This window comes from Oryx dammah, unplaced genomic scaffold (genome assembly GCF_014754425.2).
Source record: "Oryx dammah isolate SB20612 unplaced genomic scaffold, SCBI_Odam_1.1 HiC_scaffold_25, whole genome shotgun sequence".
NCBI classification, from domain to species: domain Eukaryota; kingdom Metazoa; phylum Chordata; class Mammalia; order Artiodactyla; family Bovidae; genus Oryx; species Oryx dammah.
In genome coordinates, this window is record NW_024070209.1 from 3513208 (window position 1) to 3538441 (window position 25234).

Here is a 25234-nt window from a genome sequence, read left to right on the forward strand (position 1 = left end):
TGTCAATTTTATTTATCCTTTCAAAGAACCAGCTTTTGGCTTTGTTGATTTTTGCTATGGTCTCTTTTGTTTCTTTTGCATTTATTTCTGCCCTAATTTTTAAGATTTCTTTCCTTCTGCTAACTCTGGGGTTCTCCAATTCTTCCTTTTCTAGTTGCTTTAGGTGTAGAGTTAGGTTATTTATTTGACTTTTTTCTTGTTTCTTGAGGTATGCCTGTATTGCTATGAACTTTCCTCTTAGCACTGCTTTTATAGTGTCCCACAGTTTTGGGGTTGTTGTGTTTTCATTTTCATTCATTTCTGTGCATATTTTGATTTCTTTTTTGATTTCTTCTGTGATTTGTTGGTTATTCAGAAGCGTGTTGTTCAGCCTCCATATGTTTGAATTTTTAATAGTTTTCCTCCTGTAATTGAGATCTAATCTTAGTGCATTATGGTCAGAAAAGATGCTTGGAATGATTTCGATTTTTTTGAATTTATCAAGGTTATATTTATGGCCCAGGATGTGATCTATCCTCGAGAAGGTTCCATGAGCACTTGAGAAAAAGGTGAAATTCATTGTTTTGGGGTGAAATGTCCTATAGATATCAATTAGGTCTAACTGGTCTAATGTATCATTTAAAGTTTGCGTTTCTTTGTTAATTTTCTGTTTAGTTGATCTGTCCATATGTGTGAGTGGGGTATTAAAGTCTCCCACTATTATTGTGTTGTTGTTAATTTCCCCTTTCATACTTGTTAGCATTTGTCCTACATATTGCGGTGCTCCTAAATTGGGTGCATATATATTTATAATTGTTATATCTTCTTCTTGGATTGATCCTTTGATCATTATGTAGTGGCCTTCTTTGTCTCTTTTCACAGCCTTTGTTTTAAAGTCTATTTTATCGGATATGAGTATTGCCACTCCTGCTTTCTTTTGGTCTCTATTTGCATGGAATATCTTTTTCCAACCCTTCACTTTCAGTCTGTATGTGTCCCTTGTTTTGAGGTGGGTCTCTTGTAAGCAGCATATAGAGGGTTCTTGTTTTTGTATCCATTCGGCCAGTCTTTGCCTTTTGGTTGGGGCATTCAATCCATTTACGTTTAAGGTAATTATTGATAAGTATGATCCCGTTGCCATTTGTTTTATTATTTTGGGTTCGGGTTTATACTCCCTTTTTGTGTTTCCTGTCTAGAGAATATCCTTTAGAATTTGTTGGAGAGCTGGTTTGGTGGTGCTGAATTCTCTCAGCTTTTGCTTGTCTGTAAAGCTTTTGATTTCTCCTTCGTATTTGAATGAGATCCTTGCTGGGTATAGTAATCTGGGCTGTAGGTTATTTTCTTTCATCACTTTAAGTATGTCTTGCCATTCCCTCCTGGCCTGAAGAGTTTCTATTGAGAGATCAGCTGTTATCCTTATGGGAATCCCCTTGTGTGTTATTTGTTGTTTTTCCCTTGCTGCTTTTAATAGTTGTTCTTTGTGTTTGATCTTTGTTAATTTGATTAATATGTGTCTTGGGGTGTTTCGCCTTGGGTTTATCCTATTTGGAACTCTCTGGGTTTCTTGGATTTGGGTGATTATTTCCTTCCCCATTTTAGGGAAGTTTTCAACTATTATCTCCTCAAGGATTTTCTCATGGTCTTTCTTTTTGTCTTCTTCTTCTGGGACTCCTATAATTCGAATGTTGGAGCGTTTCATATTGTCCTGGAGGTCTCTGAGATTGTCCTCATTTCTTTTAATTCGTTTTTCTTTTTTCCTCTCTGATTCATTTATTTCTACCATTCTATCTTCTATTTCACTAATCCTATCTTCTGCCTCCATTATTCTATTATTTGTTGCCTCCAGAGTGTTTCTGATCTCATTTATTGCATTATTCATTGTATATTGACTCTTTTATTTCTTCTAGGTCCTTGTTGAACCTTTCTTGCATCTTCTCAATCCTTGTCTCTAGGGTATTTATCTGTGATTCCATTTTGATTTCAAGATTTTGGATCATTTTCACTATCAATATTCGGAATTCTTTTTCAGGTAGATTCCCTATCTCTTCCTCTTTTGTCTGGTTTGGTGGGCATTTCTCCTGTTCCTTTACCTGTTGAGTATTCCTCTGTCTCTTCATCTTGGTTATATTGCTGCGTTTGGGGTGGCCTTTTTATATTCTGGTAATTTGTGGAGTTCTCTTTATTGTGGAGCTTCCTCACTGTGGGTGGGGTTGTATCAGTGGCTTGTCAAGGTTTCCTGGCTAGGGAGGCTTGTGTTGGAGGTCTGGTGGGTGGAGCTGGGTTTCTTCTCTCTGGAGTGCAGTGGAGTGACCAGTAATAGGTTATGAGACGTCTAAAGTTTTGGAGTAACTTTGAGCTGCCTGTATACTGAAGCTCAGGGGTGTGTTCCTGTGTTGCTGGAGAATTTGTGTGATATGTCTTGCTCTGGAACTTGTTGGCCCTTGGGTGGAGCTTTGTTTCAGTGTAGGTATGGAGGCATTTGATGAGCTCCTATTGCTTAATGTTCCCTGAATTCAGGAGTTCTCTGATGTTCTCAAGCTTTGGACTTAAGCCTCCTGCTTCTGGTTTTTGGTTTTATTTTTACAGTGGTCTCTAGACTTCTCCATCTATACAGCACCAATGATATAGCATCTAGGTTAAAGATGAAAGGTTTCTCCACATTGAGGGACACCCAGAGAGGTTCACTGGGTTACATGGAGAAGAGAAGAGGGAGGGGGTAGTTAGAGGTGACTGGAATGAGATGCGGTGAGATCAAAAGAGGAGAGAACAAGTTAGTCAATAGTCACTTCCTTATGTGCGCTCCATAGTCTGGACCTCTCAGAGGTATTCACGGAGTTATACAGGGAAGAGGAGAGAGAGGAAGTAGACAGAGGTGGCCAGGAGGGTAAGAGAGAGGAATGAAAAGGAGAGAGACAGGTCCAGCCAGTAATGAGTTTAAAAAATCTGTTTTTTCCTCTGCCTTCTTTTTTTTTGCAGTGACCTAAATGCATCCCCTTGCTCCCTGGTCATTGGCATTTAGAGCTCTTAGTCCATGATGATACTGAGCTAGTGCAGATTGAGGGTGGCTTGGTTTAGTTCTTGGTTGTGAAGCTACATGAGTGTTGTCTCTCATCAGGCAGGGCCTTCTTGCAGGGGTGAGAGAACCTCATGTTAGTGCCAGCTTCAGGCACTGAGCCTGACTCAGAGTCCCACTTGCTTCCTGGGAGTTGAGCTCCCTCTACCCCTGCCATCTTTGGACACAAGAGTCAACAAACCTGCAACTTCAGTCCTGCTGACGTGTTCAACTTTTTCTCTATAGAAAATATCAATGCATCTTTCTTTTACTTTCTTCTTTTCCTTCGTTTATTTCTATGCATTTTTCTTAAATAATAACAATATAATTTTTGTATGATGTGGAGGCAAGGGGAAACATGAACTCTGTATCATCTGGAATGAAAATAAAAATTTACTTCTTAAAAGTGATTGCCCATATTTCTAAAATGCCTACATGCTCCTTGTGGTTGGAATCACATGCGGTATTGAAACACCACTGTATCTCAGTATTTCTCCTGGTAGACTTTCTTTTGCATGTAAATATTAAGATATGGAATATACCTTTTGAGGAACATACATTTATTCCTTTATCAACAGATATTTATAGAGGGCCAGGCCCTGTTCAGGTGATAGAAATAAAGCAGTGATGAAACAAAGTTCTTGCTCTGAGGGAGCGTACATTCTTAAAGAGGGATAGGTGAAAGTTGCTCAGTTGTGTCGGATTCTTTGCGACCCCATGGACTGTATAGTCCATGGGATTCTCCAGGCCAGAATACTGGAGTGGGTAGCCTTTCCCTTCTCCAGGGGATCTTCCCAACCCAGGGACTGAACCCAGGTCTCCCACATTGCAGCTAATTCTTTACCAGCTGAGCCACAAGAGAAGCTCAAGGAGGGGTAAGCAATATGCAAATAGGTAAAAGTGAAATATTGAGCTTCCCAGGTGGCTCAGTGGCAGAGAAACTGCCTGCCAATATAGGAGACCCAGGTTCGATCCCTGGGTTGGGAAGATCCTCTGGAGAAGGAAATGGCAGCCTCCTCCAGTATTTTTGCCCAGGAAATCCCATGGACAGAGGAGTCTGGTGGGCTACAATCCATGGGGTCACAAAAGAGTTGGACACAACTTAGCAACTAAGCAGCAACAAAAAGTAAATTTATTACTGGTCCTGTTAACATAGCATAGAATCAGAGACATCCCCAAACCCAGAAAGAAGCAAGCCTCAGATGGAGACAGAATTTTTTTTAAATGCCCTCTCATTCTGGTACTCTACTGTTCTTACAGAGCATGGTTTCATTGATCACTAAGCTGTCTTTATTTTACATGTATAAGAATCTCTTACAAATTGATAAGGGAAATGGCCCAAAGATATTAACTGTAATCATATATTCTCAAGAGAAAATCAAATTTAAAATAAGTACATGAAAAAGATGTTGAATCCAACTGAAAAGTGAAAGTGTTAGTCACTCAGTCATGTTTGAGACTTTTGCGACCCCATGGACTCTAGACCGCCACACTCCTCTGTCCATGGAATTCTCCAGGCAAGAATACTGGAGTGGGATGCCATTCCCTTCTCCAGGGGATCTTCCCGACCTAGGAATTGAACCCATGTCTCCTGCATTGCAGGTGGATTCTTCACCATCTAAGCCATCGGGGAAGAACCTAACTAGTCATTTACAAAGTAGCAGCAATGAGATTCTATTTCTTATTGCTCATGCCCATCAATTTGACAGAGGCTTATGAAGAGGATACTTGATTCTGATTAGGGTTTCCTGAAATAGTTTTTTGAGATGATGGTTATTTTTAAAATATGTCATTTTAAAAATGGCAAGGAAAAGGTTAGCAATGATATCTCTGATTTTTATTTCTTTATTTTTGATTTTCTGTATTTTCTAATTTCTCTACAAATCTAAAGTATTGATTTTCTATCCAGAGAAACATATTGTACAACCATTCAATTGAGTTTTGAAGGCACATGTTAAGTGACACTTTCCTTTGACATTGGCGTATAGGTGTTCCCTCTGGCACATGTGTGCAATGACACAAATAAGATGACTTTAATTAACCCCCAAGGAGTGAAGCTCAATATCTACAAGCAAAAAGTGGAACAGGCAATTAAGTCCTATGAAAAGTGAGTATTACTCCTGGCTACTCTTTAATGGATGTGGAATTTGTTTTGGCTTTTCTCTTGTTTTAGCTTAAATTTTTCATCTGGAGCAGCTATTTAACAATAGTCCATAAGAAATATTAACAGCAGCCCCAGCTAACAGAAGGGGCTTCCTCTATGCCTGTGCTGCATTAAGTACATTACCTGAATGTGCCCAACAGGGTTTTCAAGAAACCATCTTCCCTTTCTAAACTCTGTAGACATCTCATGTTTCCATAAACTCTTTTTTCGTTTTTTAGATTTTTAAAGATTTTCTTTTGATGTGGACCATTTGTTAAAGTCTTTATTGAATTTGTTACAATATTGTTTCTATTTTTTATGTTTTGGCTTTTTGGCCACAAGGAATATGGGACCTCAGCTCCTGGACTAGGGATCGAACCCTAGCCCCCTGCTTCGGAAGGTGCAGTCTTAACCACTGGACTGATAGGGAAGTCCCTCCATGAACTCTTAAAGCTTTCTTTTTAGCAGAGTGAACTGGACCATTTTAGCATTTAACTTTCTGTAAAGTGACTAATAAAACACCACAATAATGACATAATTTACTTAAACAATTTTTAAATCAAAAGCAAGATGACAACCAAGTTGACTACAGTGAAAACTATACTCTTAAATAGTCACTGTGTTCATGCTGAGTTAGGGGGCCTCTCTTCACAAGGGCAGATAACCCAGGATTTGGCAGGCAACTGCCAGGCTGGAGGAGGAGATCCAGGTGGGAAAGAAACCCAGGGTCCTTGAATCCCAGCCGCTTCCTGGGGCCTGGCTCCTTCAGGCCTGACCTGGGAGCCCATCTCAGAGTGGAGATTATGGCTCTGTGGTTAGAATGTCACCCTCTCCCAGCTCTCTAGTCACCTCGCCACCCTGCCCCTTAGCACTTAATTACTCCTTGTGCACACTCTTAATTAAACTTTGAGCTACCCAGCTCCTCCAGGCAAGTTCTTATTCTTGGTTCTGGAAGCTGTGCAATTGGGTTTTCATTTACTACCATGTGGTTGGGGAAAATCAAAGTAAGCAAAAGTGAACAGGGCCCAGGCCAGCCCTTAACTGGTCTACTGTCATTTTTTAGTGTGTCTAGTGTGTGTTCAAAAAAATATTGGTTTGGTCCCAAAGTTCAGATTTTTCCATTACATGTTACAGAAATACCCAAATCGACTTTTTTGACCAATTGAATATAAGATCTCACTTCTGCCACCTGGAGTGCATGACCCAGCCCAGAGACTGGTCTTTCTGCACTAGGCCCATCTCAGGCCTCTCCAGATCTGCTTACACTTGAGCTTCTTCTGCTTCCCTCACATAAGAACTGAGGCTGTGTTGCATGGGCTCCTTCTGTTGCCTCAGGGCTTTTCTGAGTCTTTGTGGGCCCTTCATTTCCCTCCAAGACAGGCTGAACTCTCCCAAGGGTCACCCTCCCTGCTGGGCCAGAGACTTTGCTCTGTCTGGTCCTCTTCTCTGCCTCTTCCTCTGTACCAGGCAGGCCTTCCCTTGCCTCCAAGCTCTGTTGCCACAGTCCCTGCCCACCCACCCAGCTATCCTCTTTCATCCCTTCTTGCCTCAGCACCAATGGCCACCCCCAACCATAGGCCCTTCCCCAGAGACTCTCCAACACCCACTTTGACTGTGGTGCTTGGGAGTGCTCCCAGCTTCAACGCAGGCCTGCCTCTCCCCTGTGAGGATGTCAGCCCCCCAGGGCAGACTCTGGGCTGCTGGCTTTCCCCCTGGTCTCCTCTTCCTAGCAGGTGTCACTATATATATTTTGACTGTCAGAATTTAATTTGAATTTGATCTAATTCGGGTTTAGTTATTAAAATTCATCTAGTTCAGTTATATAAATATAATATAATGATATCATTTATATTACAATTTAATTTGCTTGACTCGTTCAAATATCTGTGTGCTGTGATAACCTGGTCTGTGAAAGCCTACTACAGGGCCACAAGCTGGGGCTTTGAGGTCAGACAGCTCAGGGGTTTCATTCTTGGCTCTGACAGTTGCTTGACAGGTCATGTGACACTTGTGAACTGCAGATTCCTTATTTGCAAAAATCTGGTTCACAGGGCAGTTTGAAGGTTATGTGAATTATATACATAAAGAGCAACTAATGTTAATTACTTCCCTCTTTCATTCCCTGAATCTGCTGATGCTAAAATAATAAATACATGGGGTGAAAAAGTCAAATAGTTCTTTCCACTAAGATGACCCTTTCCTGAGAATTTCCAGAAGGACAGAGACCCTCCATTCCTAGGCAGAAGAGAGTACTTCATTCATAGCAAAACCAAAATACAGACCTAGCAGTGCTCTGTCCCAGTTCTTACTTCCAATAAGTGAATCTGGAAAAGCCTTTAATACCCTCAGAGGAATATTATACCATATTGTTATTAAAATAATAAAATGGTATTGATTTAAATATGATTATAGCATTAACTTTAATATTAATATTGATTGAATGTATATTATTTTGATATCATTAATTTGATGTTTATTTTAAAAGAACTATTTAATATTGTTTTTAATAATATTAACATTCATATTATATAGAACAAAGCATCTGATCTTTTGTGTTTAATAGTATTTGTTTGCTGGTATAAATCTCTGTTCCCTTTTCCATCTTGCCCCATCTTTCTAAAGCTATGCATACTATGAAAAATAATTAGTGAAACTTGATTTATCCCCATCTCATCCCCAATAAAACATTTGTAAGGAGTTTCCCACCACAGGTAAGCCAGAGATAACTCTAAGTTTGTATGGTTGGGGATGACCAAGTAAGTTGGAAGCTCACAGTCCTTTGGTCAAAGTAGTGACACTCTGGCTATTTTGGTCACACCTAATTCCCAGGTATAGAAGTCCTTGTGTTTCAGTATTATAGAATTGCAGGAGCAGTTTTGACTTTGTGTATCTGCACATAAGCTCTGAGGATATCAGTGCTGGCTAGATTCTCGGGTGATTTTTCTGCAGCTGTGTTCATGGTGAACCTGAGGTCAAGTTTGACTCTCCTAAAAACAGAGGGAGATTGTGGTTTATCACACCCCAGTATCCCGGACAGCTCTCATCCCACACTTTTAAAGGCTTTTCTGAAACTGCCTTCCACACCAGTGGAACCAGGATTCATATATTCTCCACTGCCCTCAATTCATGCCTGCTTGCTTTTTCTGTGTGCTTTGAAATAGTTCAGTGAAGATGGCAAATGGAGGAATAATAGGGGTTATGAAAATACATACCCGCTTAGGAAGATATTTTCTGAAGAAACAAAATTAGAGACAGGGGGCTTCCCTGGAGGTCCAGTGGTTAGGACTTCTCACTTCCATTACAGGGGGTGCGGGCTCAATGCCTGACGGGGGACTAAAATCCCACCTGCATGCAGCATGGCCAAAATAATAATAATAATAAATAAAAACACTAACCTTTGAGCACTTAGTACATGACAGACACTGTGGTAAGCATTTTTTTTTCATTTTAAAAATAAATAAAATTAGAGACATGTCATAGCTAATTGGACCCATATTCACCAACCATTCCTGAATTTCTAAGTCTCCCTCTTCTTTAGAACCTGGAAGGAATGAGCCTTAGTTATTTCTGATCACTTTATACATACTACTCATTTAATCCCCTCAATGCCAGGAGTAAGTGGTGTTATCCTTGTTTTATTGGTAAGAAAGCAGTTTTCAAAAGTTAGGTAACAGGGGTTTCCCTGGTGGTCCAGTGGTTATGAATCTGCCTTGCAATGCAGGGGTTGCAGGTTCGATCCCTGGTTGGGGAACTATGATCCCACATGCCACAGAGTAACTAAGCCTGAGTGCCACAACTACTGAGCCTTGCATGCCACAGCTAGAGTCCAAGTGCTACAACTAAAACCTGACACAGCCAAATAAATGAATCTTTTTTTAAGTTATGTAATAGGAGCACACCACAATAAAGCAGAGCCTCTGAGATTTGAACCCAGACCAGTGTCTCTGCCAAGCCCATGTCTACACTCCCAGCCTCTCTCTTCCATTGCCTCCACTTTCAAGGTTTAAATTTTAAAATAGTTTAAAATAGTTTTTTATTTTCCATAAATGCACACAAGTTTTAGAAGCCCTCATCATTGTTTAATCAACCGCATGATTAAAGAAAATTGGGACTTCCTGATGGTCCAGTGACTAAGACTCCACACTCCCAATGCAGGCAGCCCAGGTTTGATCCCTCAGGGAACTAGATCCCACAGTCCACAACCAAAAAAGATCCTGCGTGCCACCATGAAGATTAAAGATCCTATTGTGTGTTTAGTCGCTTAATTGTGTCTGATTCTTTGCAACCGCATTCCCTCTGTCCATGGGAATTCTCCAGGCAAGAATACTGGATGCAGTGGGTTGCCATTTCCTTCTCCAGGGTATCTTCCCAACTCAGGTATCAAACCTTCATTCCAACCCAGGTCTCCCTCATTGCAGAAGAATTCTTTACTGTCTGAGCCACCAGGGAAGCCCTGTGTGCCTCAACTAAGACCTATAAATAAATAAAATTTTTTAAAAAGAAAGCCAATATCTTGTAACCCCATGGACTATAGCCCACCAGGCTCCCCTGTCCTTGGAATTTTCCAGGCATACCTAACTGGGTTGCCATTTCCTACTGGGATCAGGGATCAAAACTGGTCTCCTGCATTGCAGGAAGGTTCTTCACCGTCTGAGCCACCAGGGAAGCCCTTCTAAAGAGGCCACAAAGAACCAAAAATATTGAAGGAGACGGGGCAGAGCTGGCTTGTTTCCCACTTCCTGACTCTTTCTGTCACTTACAGAGCGTTTACCTGTGTTAGAAACAGTTCTGTGTACGATGCATATACTTGCTTATTAAATCTGCACTGCACCACTGGGAGGGAGGTACTGTTATTATCCACATTCTACAGAAAAGTTGGCTACTGGCCCAAAGTCTACTGGATAATAAGAGGGGAACACTGAGCTTTGGGCCCAGTGGCTCCAGAGTCTGTGTTCTTCACCACCACACTAGACCCCCTTTCCATGACCTCCCCAAGCTCATGATGGGTGATCAGGGCAAGATAACACCACCCAAAGTATGCTCCCTGAGCCCTGTGCCACAGACACTGGGCCCAAGGATTAGGAGCATGCCTCCTGGGGAGTGGCAGTGTTCTCCCACTCCGACTTATTGAGACTTTTCCATTTCATGGACACCAGCTCACAACCCATGGAGCCAGTGTTCTGTGCCTGGCACTCCAGGAAACCTGGAGCACCGCTGATTAGTAACAAGAAAAGGAGCTATAACTACCCAATTGAAAGCACTGGCTCCAACTTCCTCCTTTCCAGAATCTTTCTGCAAACATGGTCAGTGAGCTTAGTCTCAGCCCCAACTCTCCATGCTGGATGAGCAAGGCGCTTCATCATTCTGCCCCCTTAGCAGCCACATTTGGAAAACAAGGAGGTCAGGCTGGTTGATCTCTAAAGTGTATCCCAGTTCTCTTATTTATGACCCTATTAATCATTTTTTGTTCTACAAATTCAGACAGAAAAATGTCTACAGGAGGCAGGCTAAGGGTACACTTGTATTTTTCCTTAAGATGAAAATCAGATGTTTAAAAATATCTTCATGCAGAGAGACCAGTTTGTTTGCTGCCTTTTTTCAGCCTGGGTTTTACCTAATGGAGCTGAGAACTAAGCCCTCCTTTCATATTTAGCATGATTGCCACACAGTCATAAAGCTTCTGCAGTGATGCCGAGGGAGGGAGACCCTCACATCCAATCTCCGAGCAAGTGCAATGGTGTGGTCCTGCAGGGGTGTGTGGCTTGGGCTTTCCCTGCCTGGGCTCAGCCTTTTCTTCTGAAGTAAAGTATTGCTATTAAATAGTTATTGTTGATTTTTTTTTTAAACAGGCGCTTGAATAACATTGTTTGGCGAGCATTATCTCCAGAGGAAAAAAAAAAGTAAGCCAGTTCCTTTTCATCTTTAAAATTGCTTTTTAATTTTGGTAAAATTCATATAACCTACAGTTAACAGTTTCTTTTAACTGTTTTTAAATGTGCTACTCAGTAATACTTAAGTTATTCACAGTTAGTTCACTTTGCTATACAGCAGAAAATAACAACATTGTAAAGCAACTATACTCCAATAAAAAATTTTTTTTAATATTGTACAAGCCACACATTCCTTTACTTTTATAACTTCTCTATCATCTCAGAAAATACCTTGTACCTGTTAAGTATACCTTCCCCATTCCCCTCTCCCACTTTAGTAACTACCAGTCTGCTTTCTGGGCTTCCTGCTGGCTCAGATGGTAAAGAATCTGCCTGCAGTCAAGAGACCTGGGTTCAGTCCCCGGGTTGGGAAGATCCCTGGAGAATGGCAACCCAGTACAGTATTCTTGCCTGTAGAATTCCATGGACAGAAAATCCTAGCAGGCTATAGTGAGTTTTGAAAGTCTCCCAACTTTGTTGTTCTGTTTCAAAACTGTTCTGGTTATTTGTGGCCCCTTGAAGTTCAATGTGAATTTGAGGATTGGCTTTTAAGAAAGTTATTTTAAGTCTTTGTCTGCCAAATCCAATGTCTGAACTTTATGTGTCTATTGCTTTTTTGCCCTGTCAATGGGCTGTATGCATCCATGTTTCTTGGTATTCTTTGTTAATTTTTTGTTGAAAACTGAACATTTTGGGCATTGTAACAGTAACTCAGGAAATTAGATTCTCTACCCTCCCCAGAAATTGCTGTTGTTGCTTGATGAAGGCTGCAGTTGTCTGTTTAATGTCTTTCCATGCTATTTTGGAAAGACTATATTCTTTAATGTTCTTTTTTTTCATATTTTATTTTATTTTTTACTTTACCATATTGTATTGGTTTTGCCATACATCAACATGAATCTGCCATGGGTGTACATATGTTCCCAATCCTGAACCCCCATCCCACCTCCCTCCCCATACCATCTCTCTAGGTCATCCCAGTGCACCAGCCCCAAGCATCCTGTATCCTGCATTGAACCTAGACTGGTGATTCATTTCTTATATGATATTTTACATGTTTCAATGCCATTCTCCCAAATCATCCCACCCTCGCTCTCTCCCACAGAGTCCAAAAGACTGTTCTATACATCTGTGTCTCTTTTGCTGTCTCGCATACAGGGTCATCATTACCATCTTTCTAAATTCCATATATATGCGTTAGTATACTGTACTGGTGTTTTTCTATTCTTTATCATGTGTGTTCACTAAAGTATTGTAATCCCTGTGGTCAGCCAGTGACCTGACAGAGATTTTCCTACATGTCAGCCTCTCTCTTCATCAAGCGTTCTTCTGAATGCTATGTAAGTATTCAACTACATTCTTGAGTTCCAAAACAGTTAATTCTATCAAATAGTTGTTTTGGTCAAAAGACCAGTTCCTTGATTTTTCTACTCCACTGTCTTTCATGACATCACTTTCCTCCTTACCATCTGAAGCAGGATTTTGAGTGAGTTATGACCCCTTTACTATATTGCAGTGCTTGTGCTTGTGCTCAGTTGCTTCAGTCATGTCCAACTCTTTGCCACCCCACGGACCTTAGCCTGCTGGGTTCCTCTGTCCACAGGATTTTCCTGGCAAGAATACTGGAGTGGGTTGCTGTGCCCTTCTCCAGGGGGTCTTCCCAACCCAGGGACTGAACTTGTGTCTCCTGAATTGCAGGTGGATTATTTACCTCTGAGCCACTGGGGAAGCCCCATATTGAGGTAGTTTCTGCCTAATCCTAGTTTGTTGAGTGTTTTCATTTTTAATCATGAAAAAGTATTGAAATCATCATGATTTTGCTGTATCCATTGAGATTATTAAGTCATTTTTTTCCTTCATTCTGTTACTGTGTGATTTTTACATATTGCATTGTAGGAATAAGTCTCATTCTTCAGTGTTTCATTCATTTAATGTGTTGTTGAATTTGGTTTGCTAGTATTGAATCAATGTTCAAAAGCAATATTGGGCTGTAGTTTTCTCATCTTGTAGTATCTTTGTCTGGCTTTGGTATCAGGGTGATGCTGGCATCATAGAATGAGTTTCAAAATGTTCCCTCCTCTTCAATATTTGGAATTATTTGAGGAGGATTGGTGTTAATTCTTCTTTAAATGTTTGGTAGTTCTCTCCATGGAAGCTATATAGTACTGGGCTCATATTTGTTGGAAATTACTTGTTTGCTGATTCAATCTCCTTACTAGTTACAAATCTGTTCAGATTTTTAATTTCTTTCTGATTCAGTCTTAGTTGGTTATATTTTTACAGAAATTTGTCCATTTCTTCTAGATTATCCACTTTGTTGGTGTATAATGGATCATGGTAGCCTTTTATAAAATATCCTTCTTATTTCTCTGATAACAGTTGTAATGTTCATTCTTTCCTTTCTGATTCTAGTTATATGAGTTTTCTCTTTTTTCTTCTTCATCTAGCTAATAAGCATTTGTCATTTTTGCTGCTCTTTCCAGAAACTAACTCTTAGTTTCATACATTTTTTGCTACTGTTCTATTTCACTTATTTCTGCTCTCATCTTTATTATTTCTTTTCTTCTGCTAACTTTGAGTTTATTCTTCATTTTCCCACTTCCTTGAAGTGTAAAGTTAGGTTGTTGATTTGAGATATTTTCTCTTTTTTAATAGAAGTACTTAGCACTATAGATTTCCCTCTTAGGACTGTTTTTGCTATATCTTAGAATTTTAATATGTTGTATTCTTATTTTAAAATATCTCAAGATATTTTACAGTCTCCCTTATGATTTATTCTTTGGCCCATTGGTTGTTTAATTTCCACATATTTGATTTCTAGTTTTATTCCACTGTGATTGGAGAATATATTTTATATGATTTAATCTTAAAACTTTTAAGACTTGTGCTTTTACCTGTGGTTTATCCTGAAGAGAATGTTCCATGTGCACTTAGGAAGAATATGTATTCTGCTGTTGGTTTGTAGTGTGTTCTGTGTATGTCTGTTTGGTCTAATTAATCTATCATGTTTTTCAAGTCCTCTGTTTCCTTATTGGTCTTCTGTTTCGTGGTTGTATCCATTATTGAAAATGGAAATTGAAATCTTCTCTTATAGTGTTTCAGTTTTCCCTTCAATTCTATTAATGTTTGCTTCTATGTTTGGGAGCTGTGAAGTTAGGTGCATGTTTATAACTGTCATATCTTCCTTGTGGATGGACCCATTTTGCCATTATATAATGTCCTTCTTATATGCGAAGTCAAGGGGGCCTTAGGAAGCATCACTACGAACAAAGCCAGTGGAGGGGATGAAATTCCAGTTGAGCTACTTCAAATCCTAAAAGATGATGCTGCGAAAGTGCTGCACTCAATATGCCAGCTAACTTGGAAAACTCAACAGTGGCCACAGGACTGGAAAAGGTCAGTTTTCACTCCAGTATCAAAGAAAGGCAATGCCAAAGAATGATCAAACTACCACACAATTGCACTCATCTCACACGCTAATAAAGTAATGCTCAAAATTCTCCAACCCAGGCTTCAACAGTAGTGAACCGTGAACTTCCAGATGTTCAAGCTGGATTTAGAAAAGGCAGAGGAACCAGAGATAAAATTGTCAGCATCTACTGGATCATCGAAAAAGAGAGAGAGTTCCAGAAAAACATCTATTTCTACTTTATTGACTATGCCAAAACCTTTGACTCTGTGGATCACAACAAAGTGTGGAAAAGTTTTAAAGAGATGGGAATACCAGACCACCTGACCTGCCTCCTGAAAAATCTGTATGCAGGTCAAGAAGCAACAATTAGAACTGGACATGGAACAACAGACTGGTTCCAAATCAGGACAGGAGTATGTCAAAGCTGTATATTGTCACCCTGCTTATTTAACTTATAGGCAGAATACATCATGAGAAATGCTAGGCTAAATGAAGCACAAGTTGGAGTCAAGATTGCTAGGAGGAATACCAATAACCTCAGATACACAGATGACACCACGCTTATGTCAGAAGTGAAGAAGAACTAAAGAGCCTCTTGATGAGAGTGAAAGGAGAGTGGAAAAGGTGGCTTAAAACTCAACATTCAGAAAACGAAGATCATGGCATCTAGTCCCATCACTTCATGGCAAATAGATGAGGAAACAGTAGAAACAGTGAGAGACTTTATTTTGAGGGCTCCAAAATCACTGTAGATGGTGACTGCAGCCATGAAATTAAAAGACTCTTGCTCCTTGGAAGAAAAGCTATGATCAACCTAGACAGCATATTAAAGAGCAGACATTACTTTGCCAACAAAGGTCTGTCTAGTTAAAGCTATGGTTTTTCCGGTACTCATGTATGGATGTGAGAGTTGGACCATAAAGAAAGTTGAGTGCCAAACAATTGATGCTTTTGAACTATGGTGTTGGAGAAGACTCTTGAAGGGTCCCTTGGACTGCAAGGAGATCCAACCAGTCCATCCTAAAGGAAATCAGTCCTAAATATTCATCAGAAGGACTGATGTTGAAGCTGAAACTCCAATACTTTGGCCACCTGATGGGAAGAACTGACTCATTGGAAAAGACCCTGATCCTATGAAAGATTGAAGGTGGGAGGAGAAAGGGATGACAGAGGATGAGATGGTTGGATGGCATCACCAACTTGATGGACATAAGTTTGAGTAGGCTCCATGAGTTGGTGATGGACAGGGAACCTGGCATGCTGCAGTCCATGAGTCGCAGAGTCAGACGTGACTGAGCGACTGAACTGAATTGAATGTCCTTCTTTGTCTCTTGTAACAACTTATGACTTAAAATAGCCGCAATTTTCAGATTTTTTTTTTTTCTGATTTACCAAGTCACCTTTTGAAGCTCTCTAGTGAATTTTTCAGGCTTCCCTGGTGGCTCAGGGGTTAAAGCTTCTGCCTGCGATGTGGGAGACCTGGGCTCAATCCCTGGGTCGGGAAGATCCCCTGGAGAAGGGAATGGCAACCCACTCCAGTATTCTTGCCTGGGGAATCCCATGGGCGGAGGAGCCTGGTGGACTACAGCCCACGGGGTCGCAAAAAGTTGGACACAACTGAGCGACTTCACTCAGTCACTCACTCAGTGAATTTTTCAGTTATTGTATTCCTCAGATACAGAATTTCTGTTTGGTTCTTTTTATAGTTTCTGTGTCTTTGTTGATATTCTTAATATGTTCATCCATCATTTTCCTGATTCCATTTAGTTGTCTGTATTCTCTTTGAGCTCAATGAGCATTTTTAAGACAGTTATTTTCAATTCTCTGTCAGGTAATTCATAGCTCTTTTCTTTAGTGTAGATTTCTGGAGATTTATTTTGTTCCTCTGATTAAGCCACTGTTCTCTGTTTCTCTTCATTCCTTAGTACTTTTAGGCAAGATCTGGACATTTGAAAAGGCAGACACTTGTCCCAGTCTTTATAGATGACTTCTTATAGGGGAAGACCTTCACCAATCATTCTGACTAGAGATTCTGGGAACCTCTCACAGCTTTTCTGAGGGTATTTCTTCTCTAGGAGAGGTAGTGGTGGTGGTGGTGGTGGTGTGTATGTGTGTAATTTCCCAGTCGAAGAGATTTGCCCGTCTTTTCTCAGGAGCGGGTAATCTTTTCCTCCCCCTGGTGTCTTTCTTTGGGTACTGCAGTATCTCTGGCGCTGTAACCAGCCATGAAACTTGCCTTTGCTCTCAGCTGCCAGTAACCTGGCATGCAAAGTATGCTGCCATTTTTATTGGCACTCTGAGTCAAGTGAGACAAAAGCTAGTCTCTCAAGCAGCCCCACAGAAGGCCAAAATGCTGCATACATGTTCCACTCTTCTCTTTCGAAGAAGCCAGGACTTCATTTCCTCTGAGTTGCTCCACAGGTGCCAAGAAAGGGAAGGGGCCAGTAGGCCAGGCAATGTGCAACAAATGTTCCTAATACTCACTTCAGTGCCCACTCTTCTTGGCTTTGAACTCCTGGAGAGCTGGTACCTTTTAACTGGCTTCTTACAATTCTCACAAAGGCAGTTTGTCCACATATTATTGTCAGCATTTCTGTGGGGGAAATGAGACCTGGGGTTTCTCATTTTACTATTTTCCTGACATCACTCCCATTTAGATTTTTAATAAGAATTTTTGCTATCTTCTGGAAACAAGTTTGTCTGTGGATGGAGTCCTGTGATTGTACTGGGTTTACAGTGTGCTCTTCCAACACACACAACACATACTTAAAAAAATAAAAAGATGCTTCGGCAATAAGAGAATGATAATTATGAAATGTTCTTCTCCCCATATCTCTCTCAGTCAGTCTATCCATCGCCCTCTCTGTACCCCCTTCCATGAATATCTGACTCAGAAGTAGCTGAGACTGGAAACAGAATTTAGGACTTGGGCCCTCCACACCCCACTGGCTTCCCCTGGAATCGTGCGTCCTGTTCATCAGCTGATAGAAAGTTTGGCTTCTGTTCTTTGTGAACCAAATCAGTGAAACCAGAAAATATAGGCCTATTTAGGCTTATAAGAGGACAGGAGATAAAGGCAGCTAAAATGAGCTAATAGAAGAATTATTGCACTGAGACAAATATTTGGGTTTAGTGTTTGCTTGTTTTCCAGAGTCACTCCTAGGCATAGCTGTTTGAAATCTCTTTGAAACTTGCTTTTGCTTCTGCCAAATGTTAGACCTAAGGAGAAAGGAATGGGTTCCAAACATGCTGAAAAAAATTGTTGGGGAAAAAAAAAACTCGTGTAACAAAGTTCTATAAAATCAGACCATCAAATTAAATAATGGGGAAGAGGGCCTCCCATGACTCAGAGATGATTATTTCTAACTTGGGCAAACTACCAAAGCCCCGATGGACAAGAAGGCTTGGCTGCAATTCTGTCAACACCTGACATCTGCTCCGACAGATGTTTCTCAGGGGAGGGTTGACTGAAAAACCATCTTTCCATATGTTTTCTGTTATGATCACATTACGTTTCTTTCTTCTTCCTTCCCTAGGTTAGATGCAAACAAACCAATGCGGTACTTAGAAAACAAGGCAGCTTTGAACGAGGCATTAGAAAGGTTGAATTGGCCCATTTCACTGAAGGAGCTGTCCATGCTGGAGAATGAAATCCTAGCTGGGAAAATGTACGTGCAGCAGGCCATGGAGCTCCAAGAGGCTGTCAAGAAGGAGAATTATGTAAGCAAAGCACTCGAAGAGGTGCGTACCATGGTGGGGTCTGTGTTTGCTTCCTCCCCTCTGGTCTGAGCCCTTGACATCTCTGTGTTGGCCATCCTTCTCCTCCACTTCTCAACACACTGATTTCTAAGAGTTACAGTCAACCCACTGAAGGTCTCAGCACCTCTTTCAGTAGAAAGGAAATGGCGTTTGATTTTACTCTGACCTTATTTTTTAAACAATACATATTTTAACTGGAAAATAAAACTAAGCAGAAGTATCACAGTGATTAAAAGCCTGGCCTTTGATATGAGCCAGACTAGCATCTGGTCTCAGATCTGCCACCTAATCCCCATGTGATCTTGGCCAGTGACTCTCTCTAAACCTTAGAGTTTTTTTTTTTTTTTAAATCTGTGAGATAAGAGTATTAATAGTATTAATAGGCTTGTTATGAGAAAATGAACATTTAAAGTAGTTAGTATTGAAAGTCTTCCATAAGTATTAGCCATTATTGTTACTAGTAAAACAGACCTTCTAAAAAGAAAATTTGTTATCTAGCAGGCTTAATATTTATTACCACTTTGGCTCATTTACTTCTTTCTTTATTGTTTTGGTTGCACTCAGCCTTTGTTACTACGTGTGGGCTTTCTCTGTTTGTGGCAAGCAGGGGCTACTCTTTGTTGCAGTGCGTGGACTTCTCATTGCAGTGGCTTCTCTTGCTGCAGGGAATGGGCTCTAGGGTGCTTGGGCTTCAGTAGTTGGAGAAGGCAATGGCACCCCACTCCAGTACTCTTGCCTGGAAAATCCCGTGGATGGAGGAGCCTGGTGGGCTGCAGTCCATAGGGTCGCTAAGAGTCGGACACGACTTCACTTTCACTTTCACTTTTCACTTTCATGCATTGGAGAAGGAAATGGCAACCCACTCCAGTGTTCTTGCCTGGATAATCCCAGGGACGGGGGAGCCTCGTGGGCTTCCGTCTGTGGGGTCGCACAGAGTCGGACACAACTGAAGTGACTTAGCATAGCATAGCATAGTTGCAGCACATGGGCTCAGCGGTTGTGGTGCACTGTCTTAGTTGCTCTGTGACATGTGGAATCTTCCCAGACCAGGGATCAAGACTGTGTCTCCTGCGTTGACAGGCAGACTCTCATCCACTGTATTACCAGAGAAGTCCTGAATCATTTACCTTTTTTAAAAATTAATTTATTTTTTTATTAAAGGATAATTGCTTTACAGAATTTTGTTTTCTGTCAAACCTCAACATAAATCAGCCATAGGTATACATATATCCCCTCCCTCCTGAACCTCCCTGCCATCTCCCTCGGCACACCACCCCTCCAGGTTGACACAGAGCCCCTGTCTGAGTTTCCTGAGCCATACAGCAAATTCCCCTTGGCCATCTATTTTATACATGGTAATGTAAGTTTCCATGTTACATCTCACCCTCTCCTCCCCCCTCCCCATGTCCATAAGTCTATTCTCTTTGTCTGTTTCTCCATTGCTGCCCTGTGAATAAATTCTTCAGTTCCATTTTTCTAGATTCTGTATATATCCATTAGAATACAATATTTATCTTTCTCTTTCTGACTGACTTCACTCTATAATAGGTTCTAGGTTCATCCACCTCATGAGAACTGACTCAAAGGCATTCCTTTTTATGGCTGAGTAATATTCCATTGTGTATAGGTACCACAATGTCTTTATCCATTCATCTGTTGTAAATAGTGTAAATAGTGCTGCAAAGAACAATGGGATACATGTGTCTTTTTCAGTTTGGGTTTCCTCAGGGTAAATGCCTAGGAATGGGATTTCTGGGTCATGTGGTTTTATTCCTTGTTTTTTAAGGACTCTCCATACCTTCTTCCATAGTGGCTATATCAATTTACATTCCCACTGACAGTGCAAGAAAGAAAGAAGAAAGTGAAGTTGCTCAGTTGTGTCCATCTCTTTGCACCCCATGGACTGTAGCCCACCAGGCTCCTCCATCCATGGAATTTTCCGGGCAAGAGTACTGGAGTGGATTGCCATTTCCTTCTCCAGGGGATCTGACCCAGGGATTGAACCTGGGTCTGCTGCATTGCAGGCAGACGCTTTACCGTCTGAGCCACTCTTTTCACCACACCCTCTCCAGCATTTATTGTTTGTAGAGTTTTTGATGATGGCCATTCTGACTGATGTGAGGTGATATCTCATTGTAGTTTTGATTTGCATTTCTCTAATAATGAGCAATGTTGAGCATCTTTTCATGTATTTGTTAGCCATCTGTGTGTCTTCTTTGGAGAAATGTCTGCTTGGGTCTTTTTCCCACTTTTTGATTGGGTTGTTTATTTTGCTGGTATTGAGTTGTATGAGCTGCTTGTATATTTTGGAAATTAATCCTTTGTCAGTTGTCTCATTTGCTATTGTTTTCCCCCATTCTGAGGGTTGTCTTTTCACCTTGCTTCTAGTTTCCTTTGCTGTGCAAAAGCTTTTATGTTTAATCAGATCCCACTTGTTTACTTTTGTTTTTATTTCCATTACTCTAGTAGGTGGATCATAGAAGATCTTGCTTTGATTTATGTAATCAGGTGTTCTGCCTGTTTTCCTCTAAGAGTTTTATAGTTTCTGGTCTTGCATTTAGGTCTTTAATCCATTTTGAGTTTATCTTTGTGTATGGTGTTAGGAAGTGTTCTAATTTCATTCTTTTACATGTGGCTGTCCAGATTTCCCAGCACCATTTATTGAAGAGGCTGTGTGCCCCATTGTATATTCTTGCCTCGTTTGTCGAAAATTAGGTACCTATAGGTGTATGGCTTTATTTCTGAGCTTTCTATCTTGTTCCATTGGTCTATATTTCTGTTTTTGTGCCAGTACCATACTGTCTTGATGACTGTAGCTTTGTAGTAAAATCTGAAGTCAGGGAGTTTGTTTCCTCCAGCTCCATTCTTCTTTCTCAAGACCACTTTGGCTATATCAGATCTTTTGTGTTTCCATATGAATTGTGAAAATTTTTGTTCTAGTTCTGTGAAAAATGTCATTGGTAATTGGATAGGGATCACATTGAATCTGTAGATTGTGTTTGTTAATATAGTCATTTTCACAATATTGATTCTCCCTACCCAGGAACATGGAATATCTCTCCATCTGTTTATGTCACCTTTGATTTCTTTCATTAGTGTCTTACAATTTTCTGTGTACAGTTCTTTTGTCTCCTTAGGTAAATTTATTCCTAGATATTTCTTTTTGTTGCAGTGGTGAATGGGATTGATTCCTTAATTTCTTTCTGTATTTTCATTGTTAGTATATAGAAATGCAAGTGATTTCTATGTATTGATTTTGTATCCTGCAACTTTGCTAAATTCACTGATTAGCTTTAGTAATTTTCTGATACTATCTTTAGGGTTTTTTTATGTACAGTATCATGTCATCTGCAAACAGTGAGAACTTTACTTCTTCTTTTCCAGTCTGAATTCCTTTTATTTCTTTTTCTTGTCTGGTGTAGCTAGGACTTCTAGAACTATGCTGAATAATAGTGGTGAAAGTGAACACCCTCGTCTTGTTCCTGACCTTAGGGGAAATGCTTTCAACTTTTTACCATTGAGAATAATGTTTGCTGTAGGCTTATCATATATGGCCTTTATTATGTTGAGGTAGGTTCCTTCTATGCACATTTTTTGAAGAGTTTTAATCATAAATGGGTGCTGAATTTAGTCAAAGGCTTTTCCTGCATCTATTGAGATTATCATATTGTTTTTATCTTTCAATTTGTTAATGTGGTGTATCACATTGATTGATTTCCGTATATTGAAGAGTCCTTGCATCCCTGGAATAAACCGAGCTTGATCATGGTATATGAGCTTTTTGATGTGTTGCTGAATTCTGTTTGCTAAAATTTTGTTGAGGATTTTTGCATCTGTGTTCATCAGTAATATTGACTTGTAGTTTTCTTTTTTTGTGTTGTCTGTGTCTGGTTTTGGTATCAGGGTGATAGTGACTTCGTAGAATGAATTTGGAAGTGTTCCTTCCTCTGCGATTTTTTGAAAGAGTTTTAGAAAGATAGGCAATAGCTCTTCTCTAAATGTTTGATAGAATTCTCCTGTGAAGCCATCTAGTCCTGGGTTTTTGTTTTCTGAAAGATTTTTAATCACAGCTTCAATTTCAGTGCTTGTAATTGGGTTGTTCATAATTTCTGTTTCTTCCTAGTTCAGTCTTAGAAGATTGAACTTTTCTAAGAATCTGTCCATTTCTTCCAGGTTATCCATTTTATTGCCATATAGTTGTTCATAATAGTCTCTCTCTCTCTCTTTTTTTTTTTCCTAGTCAGCAAGTGGTCACTTATTCATTAACACAACTCCAAGTCCAGAAAGCTGCCTGACATGACAACTTTTCTTTCTTGGTTATGGTCTCCTCCAGACAGTAGAGTGACAGGGTCATGGATCCCCTTCAACAGAGTGAGATGTGCTTGCCCCAGCGTGCCCTCTTCAGAGACACCCTGTAATTTTGCCAGCCTTGCCAATGTGTGCCATGGGGGGTCACCCCACTGTTGTGACCTCTCCTTTTTTATTTCTAATTTTGTTGATTTGATTCTTCTTTCTTTTTTCCTTGATGAGTTTGGCTAAAGGCTTGTCAATTTTGTTTATCTTCTCAAAGAATCAGCTTTTAGTTTTATTAATCTTTACTGTTGTTTTTTTTTTCATTTATTTCTGCTCAGATCTTTATGATTTCTTTCCTTCTACTAATTTTGGAGTTTTTTGGTTCTTCTTTTTCCAGTTGTTTTAGGTATAAAATTAGGTTGTCTATTCAATGTTTTCCTTGTTTCTTGAGGTAGGAGTGCATTGCTATAAACTTCCCTCTTAGAAATGCTTTTAATGCATCCCATAGGTTTTGAGTTGTCGTGTTTTCATTGTCATTTGTTTCTAGAAATTTTTTGATTTCCCTTTTGATTTCTTCAGTAACCTGTTGGCTATTCAGAAATGTATTGTTTAATCTCCATGTGTTTGTGTTTCTTACAGTTTTTTTCTTATAAATGATATCTAGTCTCATAGTGTTGTGGTCAGAGAAGATGCTTGATACAATTTCAGTTTGCTTAAATTTACTGAGATTTGATTTGTGATCCAAGATGTGGTCTATCCTGGAGAATGTTCCATGTACACTTGGGAAGAAGGTGTATTCTGCATTTGGATGGAATGTCCTAAAGATATCAGTGAGATCCATCTCATCTAATGTATCATTTAAGACTTGTGTTTCCTTATTAATTTTCTGTTAATTAAAGTCTCCTAATTAATTAAAGTCTTCTACTATTATTGTGACACTGTCAATTTCTCCTTTTATGTCTGTTCAGTTCAGTTCAGTCGCTCAGTCGTGTCCAACTCTTTGTGACCCCATGAATCGCAGCATGCCAGGCCTCTTAGTGTTTGTCTTGTGTATTGAGGTAGTCCTATGTTGGATGCCTAGATATTTACAATTATTATGTCTTCCTCTTGGATTGATCCCTTGATCATTATGTAGTGCCAACAAAGGTCCATCTAGTCAAGGCTATGTTTTTCCAGTGGTCATGTATGGATGTGAGAGTTGGACTGTGAAGAAAGCTGAGTGCTGAAGAATTGATGCTACAACTGTGGTGTTGGAGAAGACTCTTGAGAGTCCTTTGGACTGCAGGGAGATCCAACCAGTTCATCCTAAAGGAGATCAGTCCTGAGTGTTCATTGGAAGGACTGATGTTGAAGCTGAAACTCCAATACTTTGGCCACCTGATGTGAAGAGCTGATTCATTTGAAAAGACCCTGATGCTGGGAAAAATTGAAGGCAGGAGGAGAAGGGGATCAAAGAGGATGAGATGGTTGGATGGCATCACCGACTGAATGGATATGAATTTGGGTAAACTCCAGGAGTTGGTGATGGACAAGGATGCTTACTCCTTGGAAGAAAAGTTATGACCAATCTAGATAGCACAATAAAAGCAGAGACATTACTTTGCCAACAAAGGTCCATCTAGTCAAGGCTATGGTTTTTCCAGTGGTCATGTATGGATGTGAGAGTTGGACTGTGAAGAAGGCTGAGTGCTGAAGAATTGATGCTTTTGAACTGTGGTGTTGGAGAAGACTCTTGAGAGTCCCTTGGACTGCAAGGAGATCCAACCAGTCCATTCTGAAGGAGATCTGCCTTAGGATTTCTTTGGAGGGAATGATGCTAAAGCTGAAACTCCAGTACTTTGGCCACCTTGTGTAAAGAGTTGACTCATTGGAAAAGACTCTGATGCTGGGAGGGACAGGGGGCAGGAGGAGAAGGGGACGACAGAGGATATGGCTGGATGGCATCACTGACTTAATGGACATGAGTCTGAGTGAACTCTGGGAGTTGGTGATAGACAGGGAGGCCTGGCGTGCTGCTATTCATGGGGTCCCAAAGAGTTGGACACGACTGAGTGACTGAACTGAACTGAACTGAAGGAGGCCTGGCGTGCTGCAGTCCATGGGGTCGTAAAGAGTCGGACATGACTGAGTGACTGAACTGAACTAAATTGAACTGTCCTTCCTTATCTCCTGTAATATTCTTTATATTAAGCTCTATTTTATCTGATATGAGGATTGCTACTCCAGCATTATTTTGCTTCCCATTTGCATGGAATATATTTTTCCATCCTCTCACTTTCAGTTTATATGTGTCTTGAGGTCTGAAGTGGGTTTCTTGTAGACAGCATATATATGGGTCTTGTTTTTGTATCCATTCAGCCAGTCTGTGTCTTCTGGTTGAAACAATTAATCTATTTACATTTAAAGTAATTATTGATATATACATTCCTATTGCCATTTTCTTAATTGTTTGGAGTTGATTTTGTAGATCTTTTTACTTCTCTTGTATTTCTTGACTATATAAGTCTCTTTAACACTTGTTGTAAAGCTGGTTTGGTGGTACTGAATTCTCTTAACTTTTCATGACTTTTGCTTGTCTGAAAAGCTTTTTATTTCTCCATCAATTCTGAATGAGATCCTTGCTGAGTGCAGTCATCTTGGTTGTAGATTTTTCCCTTTCAGTACTT

The 25234-nt window shown here is 40.2% G+C and overlaps 1 protein-coding gene across 1 annotated transcript in view; it reads left to right on the forward strand.

Annotated features, from left to right (window-relative positions):
* The window catches only part of VWA3B (von Willebrand factor A domain containing 3B), a 184538-nt gene that overhangs the window by 136823 nt on the left and 22481 nt on the right, over positions 1–25234 (forward strand). The window contains 3 exon segments of the mRNA XM_040267618.1: positions 5020–5138; positions 11024–11074; positions 18053–18257. Of these exon segments, the coding sequence (XP_040123552.1) occupies positions 5020–5138; positions 11024–11074; positions 18053–18257 (375 nt within the window).